The following is a 13,733-nucleotide window of genomic DNA, read 5'->3' as shown; positions in this document are numbered from 1 at the left end:
GATGAGAAGCAAAATGTTTTCAAGGAAAAAACCCAAGAAAGTCCAATTGCCTTTTAGAAAAGTACGTTTTGGACAACCATGACCTGGATGATTGAGAATCTCCATGGACTTTTACAGGCTCATTTATTAGTTTATCTTCTGCATGCCACATACAGTGCAGAAGGACAACAGGATGACAAAATCTGAGATCAGAAATGACTACACTAAAAAAGACAAGTATTCCCATATGTAATGGTGACTTTATGTGACTATTTTGATATAAATCTATTTGAGAGGGGATCTTCCATTTGTAATTATTGAAGTAGTTTATGAATTAGCACAATTTTATTTGGGCAAGAACCAGATTCACTTTGACTTTCATGCAATTACCATTGTATTCTTGCTTTAGCTGTTAATTCCGTCATATACAAGTGTGTGTGTGTGAAATTTCTTGCACTAATGAAGTGATGCCATAATTAACACATTTATTGTGAAATGTTAAAACATTCTTTGTTAGTTTTGCTGCAACAGATTAATGTAGCTACCCTTATGGAATTAAAGTCAAAAATTCACAAGAGATTCAGTATTGTACATGTTCTTCCATGCTCTGCTTCCTCTACTTGTCTGTTAATTTTTAAAATAAAGACCATTAGTAATTGCTATATTAATAAAACAAGATTCAGAAACTTTAATAATGTAAATTGCATTTGTTTTGAGAGTCTGGGGGTGGGAGGGACATGAAACAATTAGATGCTTGTCAGCCAGTATTTTACTTTTGCAGTAAACTTCACAGACAATTTTGGCACAGTCTGATACTAGAAAGGAAAGAATATTTGAGTTGTAAGGCTGCTTCCAGATGGAGTTAAACAACTCTATTCCCAGAAAATGAAAACTTTACTTGAATATTGTAGCGGTAATCTCTTCACGCAAGTTATCATATACATTTTTGTTACAAGTAAATATTTACAAGAACTGAATTCTGAATGCAGTGCATTTTCCCCCTTGTGCAGGAAATTGAAGCCTATATGGGATACACACAGAATTTTAAAGAATGTGCCTGATAGAACATTATGGATAAAATAGTAGCTTGAGTCTTACTTATATATAAAAGCAAACCCATTGAAATCAATGGAACATATAAAACACAAAGTTAAATTATGTTATGGCTAAATGTGGATCAAATCAAGTGTCAGACTAAAGCTGCCTCTTGAAAACATGCTGTGAACAAACAAGAAAGCAAAAATACACATGCAAAAAGGTTTTTGAGCCAACCCATGAACAATAAGTTTAATAGTTTTCAGCAGACCATAGCTTTCTAGAAGCTCCACTGTCTCATCTAGTTGAAGATGGACATACAGTAAACACAATAATATATGATACAACCCATCACAACTGGATTAAAAAAATACACAAAATATAATACATAAAAATGGTTTTACATTGTGGACTGACAGAGCTCTAAAAAATGGTGACCATAACCCTGGTAGGTTTTACAAAGTCTTTAAAAAAATAAAACAGTACTTCATGTGAAATTCATAAATACACAGGATGTGGGGGAGAGTTGGTTGTTGAGATTTGTGGTATATCCAACTAAGAAACATTCATGAAGCATTCCTAACATTCTTTCCTTAAGCTTGCTGTCACTATCTGTGGATACCAAATAGGCATTTATAAATCAACCTGAAAGGTGAGGCCAAGGGTGAAGGGGAATCTGGGGAGAGGAAAGCTGAGGATAGAAAATCTAATAATATGGCATGGGAGGACTAGAAAGGAAGAGAAATGTAACAGTCCGGTTTAAGAGGAGGCCTATCTGAAAGGCTTTAGCTGATGATTGTCAATGTAATACAAGAGCCTGCATTTACATAAAGGTCTTTGTTGTTCTCCCCACATCTTTTTCAACAGAAGATTATTTTATTATACATGAGCTAATGAGAATAGGGAAAGTTTAATCTTAATTCCTAGAATTTTTCATTTAGGAATGAAAAATGCTACATATAAACCAACCAGCACTCCTGTCCTTATAGATGCTGATGGCTGAAACAAAAAGGTTCAACATCCCAGGCTCTATTGATTTTACCTTCTCCCATATTAGCTGTAATAGCTATTATTTGATACCAAGGATGCTGTACCTCTCTCCCCAAATGCTTAAGGAATCTCAAAACGTACCTGAATGTTAAAGCTGGCATTTATTATCCAGTCAATTCTTCCTAAGGATAACATTTAGGACCAAAGGTTGTGGCATCACAGTGACCAGTTTGCCCAAACAACACATGAAGTTGTGCTTCGAACATTCCATTTACCAAGGACAGTAGAACAGAATTAACATGAGGTGAGGAGAAAAGGAGAAGCATGATTTTCCACTTGGCATTGCTTGATAGAATTTTCAGCACATGTTGCTCATCTCTTCAGTACACAACGCGTTGCAAAATAAGGCACAGTTCTGAGCAAATTGTGACTTGGTTCTCTACAAATTCCATTTCTGTGTACCATTCCATTTGGGTGACCACCTTGGGAACTCCTTAATACAGAAAGGAGTGTTTGTTCTAACATTGTAATGGAGTTATCCAGAAGTTCTTGGGTAGAATCAATTACAATCAATTCATAGGGGGGGGGGAACCCCACAATCTTACTTGAATTTAAAACATCCTTCAAAGGGTTGGGAAATGACTCTGTCAGTTTTTCTTATGTTGCCACCTTGGAGTTGCATGTGTCACTCAACGACAGTTCAAAGGTTCTTAGGAACGTTCTTATTCTGCTGATCAAACACTGAATTAGGCAGTGCCTTTGTATCTGGTCCTTCCAGCAAAAGCTGACCATTCAGGTAGTGAAAAGGGTACTAGGTCAGTAATGTAGTGGTCATACAGGCCAATAGTGAAAATGAGGCCCACGTCAGTTATGAAAAACAGATCACAATTTTATGAAAACAAATCTACTATCTACCCACTCAGACAGACAGACACACAGATAGACAGACAGACAGTGGCAAAAACGACACACACACCCCCAGCACAAAACCCCTTGAAAAAAGAAGGAATAACCAATGTTAAGGCAGAAGTTTAACCTGAATATTACGACCCAGTGCCATGAACTAAATTCACAACTCATCTGTTTTAACATTTTTTTATTCTGAAATTTCCCATCTACTTTTCACAGTCTCTTTGGGGGCTCCCTTCTGTACATGCTAATAATACTATGGGGAAAATAACATTTCATTGTGATGAAATGTCTCCTTGCAGCACCTTAAAAAAAACAACAACCCTCCATTTAAAGTGGGACAGATACCCAAGCATGAAAATAGTGGCAGGCTTTGACCTGTGCGTTCCAAATCGTTCTAGAAAGGAGTAATCTCCTGTAGTCCCTTTTCCAACAATCACATCTTGCCTTGTAGTGCGCCCCTTTCCCAAGTACCTGCTTGGGAGTTCCTCCATCAGAATTCTACTGTCAATGGTCTAGGGGTTAGTCTTGCTGGATTGATCAGAAGGAATTGGACAAGAAGAGGTGCTTCTTTGTTTAAGTAAAAAACCCGTAGGATAAGATAGCAAAAGCTCAGTGATAGAGACTCAATGGTAGGGACAGGCAAAAATCATACATTCTGTTAAACCCTCTACTACTCAAAACTACATGCTAATAATTAGACAGAGTATAGTTGAAAGTTATGGGCCTGGAGATGCCATGCATGATGATCTTGACGTTATTTCTGTAACATAATTCCTAAAAGCACCCATCTAAATTAGAAGGCAACTAGGTTAAACTCTACGTTTAAAATCAGAGGCCTGTGCTTAGACTTAAATGTCAGCATTTTCAGCAAGAAGCAATACCGCTTTCAAGTGACTTGGGACTGCATTTCGCCTTTCAGTATCTCCTTAATTATATTTGATACTAGCAAACCCTGCAAAGATTTGCTATGGAAAGTTATATAATACTGAGGGGGGGGGGGGGATGTACCTACATCATTAGATTCTGCCCTTTTTTCTGTGACTAGCACAGAAGCAGAAGAGAAATTAATACCTCACCAGAATAATGCTTAGGCAGCAAGAACTTTGGTCTGTGCTTTTCCCATAATGTTTTTTTGGCAAGGCAAATGTAAAAACAAAGAGAAATAGCTTCTTAGGTGAGTTGTTAAATTCCCACAGACATATGGAAATATGTCCAAATTACTCAGCCTTAGCCAGCCCAAATATTTCCCTAGACCATTATACTAATGTTTCTCAACCTTGGTAACTTTTAAGATGTGTGGACTTCAGCTCCCATAATTCCCCAGCCAGCTTCCCACAAAATCTGAAAAAGTTGTAAAGGTTGAAAGGCGCTGCCTTAAACAGCTATCTCACAATCTCCCTAGTCAGACTGTTAATTTCATGATTACCTGATCTGCTTTCCTCCCAGTGCCCTCCTTCTTCGAATACATACTCTAATTCATAATATCCCACAAATACTTTTAAGACCCTCTTTTGCTTGCTGGGGTTCTCGTTCTTTTTTTTCCAAATCAGCCAGTCAGTCAGTCAGTCAGTCAGTCAGTCGATCAGTCTCTCTCTCTCTCTCTTCCTTGCATATTCATGCCCTTGCCTTCTTCCCCTCCCCCAATCTCATACTATTATTATTCATTTCTTCTAGTCAAGCATCTGGGACAAAATTGCCACACTTTTTGTCATAATCATCAGCAGAAGCCTTCCACCAGCTTCTCAGCTTGGGTGGGGAGGTGGGACAATGCAGTAATCCTGCATTTAAAATGCCCAGGGTATTGAGGGAATAAAGTTATTTCCTTATAATTAACCAACAACTCCCCATGTTGTCCCAACTCCCTATGTTGGCACTACACACAGACTGAATCAAGAGATTTTTTTTTAAAAAAATCATCATCTTCCTTAGGGACTAGATCAATTCAAAGGCAGCATCAGCTTTCCCAACCTTTCTTAGAACAAGCATCTTCAGCCTGCCCATGTTAATTGTTCTCAGCAGATCAAAGCCACTAGGACAGAATCTGGAATTTGGCATGGAAAACATAGGCACATTTGGATATTAACAAGAGTCTTGTTTCACCAGATGCTGTTAGCATTCTGTTGCTGGAAAGGCATCAAGAGGTACCAGATTTTGGCACCAACATCTCCTGAAATATTGATGACCTAGCCCCCAAGATCAGTTCTTCCTGCTGCCTCCAGATACAATTCTCCTTTCACTTTATCCTTTCTTGTAATGCTTTTTTTCTGTTTGTTTAAAATGTTCCTAAGTAGAAAACATCTGTGATTGTGAAAGTCATTTTTTTTTTGGCATTTTTTTTCTTTGTTCATTTTCAAAGGATGTGTGTCAAGGCATCCTATAGAGGTGGCTTCTCTGACAAGACTTCTCTTTCCTCCCTCTTCTTTAAATTGTCCAGTCAACCCAGAGGGGCCTTTAGTCTTTGACCAACTTGTACACATGATGCTGAGCTCCATGCTCACTGGTTGATACCTCAAAAACAAACGCTATGCAAAGTAATGTTTCCTGGGTATCTCTGTTTGTAACAACCTAGTTAGAAAAGAAACACACACAGGGAGATCAGAGAAAGTCAAACCGAATGAAAAAGTCAAGTTACAGATGCAGAGAAAGGGCAACATATTTTGCATAAAAAACGACCACTGAAATTTATGCAGGAATTCCTCTATCCAACTCAATAAATTTAGATCAAGTTAGAGAACGCAATTTAAATGATGGCATTAGGATGATGTTTTCCACAATTTTACTAGACACTTATTTCTTATTTATGGGATCTCATGCCCTTACAGCGCCATTTTGGGTTGACAGGAACTTTTATTTGGGTTTCATGTTTTCTTATGAACTGCTTAAGGCTTAATGTATATGGAAAAGCAGTAAACAGATACTACAGTATAGCGGAACCATAATTATCCCTACTAACTAGTCAATTTCCTGAACTGTTATCCATTTGGGACTGTGTATGAGTAGCTGTTTTATTTTAGGAATTGTTGCCTGAGTTTACTTTTTTTTCCTTTTTCCTGCCTGTCTTTTTCTCTTTTGAATGAAATTTTTAGATTGTAAGCTCACAGGCAGAGGCTGTTTTTTTTTAAACTGATTTTGAAAATCAGTAAAAAAGAAAAAGGTATGGGTGGATGAGAAGTAATATAATTCACAGAACAATCATGAGTTGCAGAGCTAGTGACTTTCATCAGATTAGCTATCCTATAAACAGAGGCACACCTGCACTTTAAATGAGCAAAAATCCAGGAAAAAAACTAAAAGGATTTGTTACCAATAAATTCATAACATCCTGTTTCAAACAGAGAAAAGTGTTTCAGAACATATTAAGAGGTGCTATCAGAGGTCATGGGACTACTCCATCATGTTTTGAATCTCAACGGCTGCATAGTCCTAGGAAGTAATCATGTAACTTGCCAATCATTAAGCCATCCTTTTTTTAAAACAAAAAATAAATAATGAGCACTAAAAGAAGACAAATCTGAGAGGAAAGGAATGAAACTATTATACTGGTAGTCCTTGACTTATAACTGTAATGGAGCCTGCCTGTTACAGTCATAAGCTGTGACAGTCATAAAATGGGTCACCCACACGGCTGACCTAATTTTACAATCTTTTTGGTGGTGGCTATTAAGCAAACATGGTGGTTGTATAGTGAATGCCATGGCCATTAAACAACTCATTGCACACTGTATTTTTGCTGAAAAGTGGAAGTAAACACCAGTTTTCAACAAAAAACATAGTAAATTGGAGTCATGTAAAATATAGTCAAGGACTAGCTGTAAGCCAAGAACAAACCACTCTGATTCCCTAGAGAATTTAATTAATCTTGATGGGCTTCTTGTCCTTTTATAAAGATTAGTTTTAGTATCTGGGCAGCAATAATACTGAAATGATTAAGTAATTTACTGAGCATCTGTGAGAAATGAAGGGGCCAGCTAGAAATCAAAACAGAAGGAAAGAGGAAAGAGATTCTTTACCTGTAGGATGGTGAAATTCTCCAGGACACTATTCATCATGTATTTTTCTGGAAGATGTTTCAGTTTATGGATGAAGTTGATCATGTACTCGCACATAGGAGATCGATGGATCCGATACACACATCTTCCATTCTCCATCCGAGCAAATTCAGTCTGTAGAAAGACATGTAGAGATCGTGTAAAGCTATCAACGTTGAATCTGTTGAGTTTGGCAAAGATAATCAAATGGATTATTTGTTTGATCCCCATAGAGAAAGCATAGGACTCACCTCCACCTTTTCAACAACTTGTTTTCCAAAGGAGCACACCTTAGTGGAGACTGTGATGGTCATGTTTTCAGCACTGCTATATTGACTGCTTACGCCATAAAAAGCACCAGGACCATCCTGTATAGTGCTATTCAGATCCGCCTAGAATAGAGTAAGAGGTTCATGCAAATTAAACATGGATTAGAATGACTTACTGGCTCAGAATAGCGATCTAATTCATGCTAGTTAAAAGAGCATGTTGATCAGTTGGACAGTGGAAAAAGCAGCTGAGGTCCAAGCATCTTTCACCCAAATATAGATGTCATATCTACCTAGTCTATAAAAGGAATAAAACCATAGCCAAATTAAGATTATTTGATACTGCTTTGATAAGGTATCTTCTTCTATCTATCTGTACAACACCCCCCCAATTATATCAGCCTTCTTTAATGCTGGATGCTAGTTATGGAAATTGGTCCAACTTCCTGGAAGACTGAGACTGGAAAAAGCTTATTACCGGAAGAAGCTAAGAAGAATAGCAAGATTGTCTGCTATATTATCATGTAAAGAAATACTTAATAATCAGAGACCTTGCTTAACTTCAACCTGCATGAAGTTCTTACCCAAAACTTGACAAGGAAAAACGAGTTCTGGGGTCCTCTCTCATAGAGTTCTTTCAGGCCACCTTTTTTCTCAGGAAACTTGTCATAAATCTGGCGTATGTCCACGGCTTCCAGGAGTGGGTCGCTGTATGAGGGGTTCGTCTGTCCGATATGCACAAAAAGGTGTTTGCTATACTGTAATCGGAAAGAGAGCAGATGGTATCATTGTTCACTATTGAAACATTGCCCAAAAAAAAAAAAGAAAAAAGAGAGGATACCCTTGATAAATTTGCCCTGGATGACACAAGACTTTTTTTTGCCAATTGCTACCCTCTGAGCAAAAGCAGATGAAAAGTAGCCATAGTAACATTTATATTTCACAAACCAGTAAAGAGAATTCGGAACTCAACTTCTGGGCATCACTTTTTAAAAAGACCAGATAAATAAATGGAAGCTCAGATACTTTGTGAGCATAAAATTATGATACAAATCTCTCAGGATACCGCTAGAGCGAAAACTCAATACTCTGGATCTTGATGCAATCGACCAAATTAATGTGTGTGTTATGCCACTTGCATAATAAAGCCACCACAGAAATTGGGATGGGGTGGGAATAACAGGTGCCCCTCAGATAGTCTTAAAAATGGCACTTCGTTGCATTCTGTAGGATAAAGCAAGATCTATCATTCTCTCCTCCCTCCTGTATGAATGACAGTACCAAATTTCTTCTCTGAAGAGTTACCGTTTCAGGGTCACGCTGTACTTCCATGAATGCTGAATACTCAAGGAGCCGCAACTTGGCAGAGGCAATCGTTCGGTCCTGCCAGACTGGCACAGCTGAGGCAGAAGGTGGAAGAGGAGCCAAGGGCTCATAGCCTAGAAGAATGGGAAGGCAAAACATTCTTGAACATTTTAGAACTAAATTTTGGGTGCAGAAAAGTATGGACAAAATAATCTTTAAGCACTGAGAAGAACAAGGCCAGTTTAATTCAGTTGGGTTCATTTGTCAATCTTTCCAGGCAATTTGAGACTGTTCCCTTCATTGTTATTCTGATTACAATAATATTGCATTACATTATATTCCCTAAAATCAGATTTTTTTTTATTTCTGGGCTTTCTATGGACATAGGAGATAGCAATATGAAACACATTATCTCTTAAAAGATGAAGTGGCCATCATTGGACCTTTCTATTCTGGACAATTAGCATTCAGTTTGTTCGGGAAGGTAATAGAGAAGTTCTTTCTATTATATGCTGCCATCTTGTGGGATGGAGGAAGCATGTCTTCTCTTTGCTGCCCTTTCCCTCTAGACAAGCAGTCCCCAAAAGATATGAATGGCCTCCATGTTTTGGGGGTTCCAGAAAGTCTTTAAAATCTGCTGTTATCCCAAGCCTGGGGTAAATGGGTTTACTGATGTATTTGTGAGAGTTCTGTTGTATCTATACATTTTATCGTTTTGGTTGTTTTAGTTTAAGCTGCCTGTTTATGTGTCTGCAATTGTTAATTGTTTTTATTATTAATCAATTGTATAAGACACCAGAATCCAACAAGATGAGCAGCCATAACAAATCTAATAAATTAAATTAAGGGAAGGTTGTTCATGAACAAAGTAGAGGTATTGATTAGAAATCTCAGACTTAAGGAAAAACATGAAGAGCACTATGAATTAGATAACTTCCCTGTACAAAACAGAACTTGAATTCTCGCTTACTGCTATAATAATTCAAAAAGTCAGTGTTCTGCTTTTATTTAGTTCTTGGAGGAACACAGAACACAGCAGGGGTGGGATTCAACTGTTGTTACTGCTGGTTCGGTAATTACATTTTGCGTGCGCATGTAATACACGATATGCTGTGCCGCCCGGACAGCTGAAAAGTGCTGTGCGCGGGTGCGCAGCATTTGAAAAACTGCTTTTTTGCTGCTTTTTCAACCTCAGCTGTGCCGCACAAAGCAGCTGAGGTTGAAAAAGCAAGAAATAAAGGTCAGTTAACAGCCTGGGCAGGCGGGTGGGTCAAACAACAGCAGACACAGAACCAGTTTGGTGTCTGCTGCTCTTAAGAGCTACCGGTTCTATAGAACTGGGCAGAACCGGTAGCATCCCACCCTGCTGCAGAGCAAACCAGAAGAGTCTTTTCCGTGAATCCAAGAGCTTCTGGATCAGGGTCTCAACCTTAGCAACTTTAACACTCAGGACTTTAACTCCCAGAATTCCTCAGCAGGAAATAAAGGTCAGTTAACAGCCTGGGCATGCGGGTGAGTCAACAGCAGCAGACACAGAACCGGTTCTGTGTCTGCTGCTCTTCAGAGCTACCGGTTCTATAGAGCCGGGCAGAACTGGTAGCATCCCAGTTGCATATTCTATGGTCCACCCCTGGAACAAGGTTGGAAGGAAATTTGGAGGTCTTCTAGTTCCAACACTCTGCTTGAGCAAAAGACCTTATACCCTTCAGGACAAATCATGTCACCCCTAGTCCCTCTTCATTGGACTACAGATACCTAGTTCTCTCAACCATTCATTATATGGTATAGCCTCCAGACCTCTTATCTTTATTGCATCTTTGTACTCTTTTGAGGGTGTCAGCATCTTTTTTTTAAAATCAGAACCAGACTCAATATTCTAAGTGTGGTCTTACCAGTGCAGTATAAAGCAGCACCATCACGTTAAGTAATCTTCATACTATCCCTCTCTTGATGTAGCCTAGGACTACATTGATTTTTTTGGCCGCTGTAGTACATTGCTGGCTCATACTTAAGTTGTAGTCCATTAGGACACCAAATCCCTCTCAGGTACAACCTATTGAGCCAGGTATAACCTATTCTATACCTGTACATTTGGGTTTTCTCATCTAAGTGTAGGACCTACTGTTCTCACTACTGAAGTGCATTTTATTAGATAAGGCCCAGTGTTCAAGTCTGTCAAGATCCTCCTGAAATTTGAGTTTATCTTCCAAAGTGTTAGCTATTCCTCCTAGCTTTGTGTCATCTGAAAATTTAATGAGCTCCCCTTCTATCTCCACATATAGATCATTTATGAAAATGTTGAAGAGTCCTGAGTCTAAGACAGAACCCCAAGGTACTCCCTGTATGGAATGTTCTAAGAATCTTAACATCTTAATTAAGTATTAAATAAAATAAATTAACTTTTTTTGTTGAATTGCATTACTTCCTGCTCTCAACCAGTTCATATATCCCATTTCACAGAAGAGTATCTATAGAACAAAACCAAGACATCAAAGTGCAACCTAGAGAAGTAGTATTAAGACATACATAATAGGAAGCTTGTGTTCCAGCTGTCAGAACATAATTTTGGTCAAAGACTGAGAGTAATAGCCCTAAAGCAGTAATTCTGTAGTTTCTCTACTTACTAGCTCAGCATTCCTTCAACATCAATTTGATTTTAGTGCAAAAAGCCCTGTTTCCATATGTATAAGTATATTACAAATGTCACTGTGAACATATTGTCTTACATGCTGATTCTGCTTTTATTTTGCCTGCAGGTAAGCGAACTGAGGACAATCAAAAATTTATTTTAGAGAATATGTAAGTTAGATGAGCAGCCTGCATTCATAAGCTGTATATAAATTACAAAATACACAGGCTAGTGGCACTACCATTTTCATTAAGATGATAATTACTCCAATTAAATTCACTATTGCAGTTGGTTTAAAAAAAAAAGAGTTCTTGAGAGCAGCAATGGGAGAAGATAGCTATACCGTGTAAACAAATACTTGAACCACATGCAGATGGTGGCAAAGGAGACAGGGGACGAGAGAAAAAATAGTTTTGCATAGTTGAGCATCAAGAGGGTAAATTGGAGAAATCAAGTGAGACAAACCACTTACTGGCTAGTGATGGAGGCATAGGTGGCTGAATGGGGTAGGCTGGTTGTGCAAAAGGTTTAATGCTGAAAAACAAAATAACATCAAATTATTTGGACAAGCCTTCCTCTAACCTGCATATCTCAGGTACAAGCTTTATTCTGAATACCAAATGCTAGGCAAAACGAGCAATAGCAGAAGGGGCAAGGATGAGGCAAATGATGAAATGTGTGATGGTATCATAATATAAATATCATGGATTACATATTTACATCAGATATTGGGGTACGGGTGTAAAATTGCAGCATTTACGTGATGATGTCTTTGTCATCATTGGGATTTGCTGCCTATTGGACTGGGCAGAAAGATGCTAGCTCATTCATATAGTTGGGTTTCTTAAAGTCACTGGCCAGTCAATGTGGAAGCACAGTGCTGGACCTGATGGGTCTTTTTGATGTGATCCAGCATAATCCTGAATTTCTGGAATTATATGTCTAAATGCACTGACTTTCCAGTACTTTTATATCATATCATAAATAAATGTAATACAGTTGATAAGGAAATATCGGTGGACTTTGCTGGGGCAGGGTTTCTTAAGTGGAACATTATTTAAACAATGGAAGAGTTCACACAATGTCTTCCACATTTGAGTTGCAGCAATCTCTGTGTGCAACTGGAAACTAAAATTCAATTATTCCGGTTTAGAAAAATAGTAACAAATTTGTTTGAAAAACATAATCTTGCATCAGCATTAAAAAAATGTACCATTAGCATACAGTTCAAACACCTACTCTACGAAAGTCTTGTTCAAGACTATCTCATCCCACCCTACTTACTCCTGAGAAGATCCAGACTGTCCTGGGATAGGCCCACTCCAAAACTGAGAAAGCAAAAAGAACAGAAAACATGAAGTCAAAGATATTCTCAATAGCTGATGCCATCACTCAATGATGTTAACGTTTATAACCAAACCTTGGATAACAGCATGTTAAGGGGGAATATTTATACACTTTCTTTAAAATAGTTTGAAACTTCTGACACCAGCAGACAGATGAAAACTGGGGCTACATCAGTGGGGTGCTCTACACAAAGCCAGAGCATTTTCTTAATGTTAGTAAATAATAGTTAGATAGAGGTAGGCCAACTGTGAAAGAATTAGTGGCTGTAACTGAGCTTCTGGATCTTTGGAAGAATCTTAGGAGCCCATCTGTTGGTTTAGCACCATCACTGAAGAAAATGAGGCTGGAAACTTATATCCATTTTGAGGGGATGTTGGGAGAAGGGATGAGAATGGAGGGGAGGCTTTTGAGGGGCAAACCCGTAAAATTCCCAGTCTCAAAATTGCCATAGGTAGTCCTTGGGTAATGACCATTTATTCAGCAACTGTCAGAAGTTAGGATTCCCATAGTCACATGATCATGATCCTATGATGGTTGCAGTGTCCTGTGGTCACGTGATCAACATTTACAATCTTCCCTGCCAGCTTCCCACAAGCAAAATGAATGGGGAAGCCTGAAGGGAAAAATCACAAGTCATTCCAGTAAATAACTCCCACTCCTGCTGTTTTTTCTCCTGGGGAATCTGGCTATGGAGTATAAGATCCCAGGGATCCCGTACTACCCTATAGCATGTGCCCACCTGCAGTCTGTAGTGCATGCCCAATTACCCAGCTGTATTTGTGTGGTGATGCCTACCGACTAATGCTCCTGCACCGGCAGCAGCTATCCCCGGCCCACCATCATGCTTGCAAGCCACCCAGAACTTCCTTGCTTAGTGATTAAACATGGCACTTGAGTTTAAAAAAGCAGAGATGGATTAGTTAATGCAGGCTAGGATAAAATACCTAACATGTTTCCAATAAGCCAAGAGCATCTCTCCTGGGAATCCTTTCTGCTTATGTCACTACATCCCCATGTGGGACATTTCTTACCCTGGGAGCGGCAGAGAAGACAGCCTGAGGGAGTGGAGGAGGAGGACTCAGCTTGTTCTGCAGGACACTGGCAGATACAATCTGTGCTGAAGACATGGAAGCCATACTCTGCAAAGCCTTGTCCTTTGAGACTTGATCCTTCAAAATAGGATAAAAATGAAACAGAAGGAGGGCTTGCTAATCCATACATAGAGAGCGCGCTAAAATA

General features: G+C 38.8%; 1 protein-coding gene across 4 annotated transcripts in view; it reads right to left on the bottom strand.

The window, feature by feature from the left end:
• Nucleotides 1-1,238: 1,238 nt before the first annotated feature.
• Nucleotides 1,239-13,733, bottom strand: part of TEAD3 (TEA domain transcription factor 3) — a 94,842-nt gene continuing 82,347 nt past the window's right edge. For all 4 annotated transcript variants that reach the window (XM_087959937.1, XM_087959936.1, XM_026678131.2 and 1 more), the window contains 8 exons: nt 13,526-13,663; nt 12,432-12,475; nt 11,620-11,681; nt 8,519-8,652; nt 7,798-7,971; nt 7,196-7,336; nt 6,927-7,079; nt 1,239-5,481 (listed from right to left, as the gene is read on the bottom strand). In XM_087959937.1, coding sequence (XP_087816063.1) covers nt 5,368-5,481; nt 6,927-7,079; nt 7,196-7,336; nt 7,798-7,971; nt 8,519-8,652; nt 11,620-11,681; nt 12,432-12,475; nt 13,526-13,663 — 960 coding nt within the window. In that variant the 3' untranslated portion in view covers nt 1,239-5,367. The remainder of the gene's footprint in view (nt 5,482-6,926; nt 7,080-7,195; nt 7,337-7,797; nt 7,972-8,518; nt 8,653-11,619; nt 11,682-12,431; nt 12,476-13,525; nt 13,664-13,733) is intronic.

The sequence above is a fragment of the Notechis scutatus genome, chromosome 3, assembly GCF_049901735.1.
Source record: "Notechis scutatus isolate UNSWTSFEM ecotype Mainland chromosome 3, rNotScu1.2, whole genome shotgun sequence".
In the NCBI taxonomy this organism is placed as follows: Eukaryota; Metazoa; Chordata; class Lepidosauria; order Squamata; family Elapidae; genus Notechis; species Notechis scutatus.
Note: the sequence above shows the minus strand (reverse complement) of the source record. Positions and strands in the feature narration are given on the sequence as shown.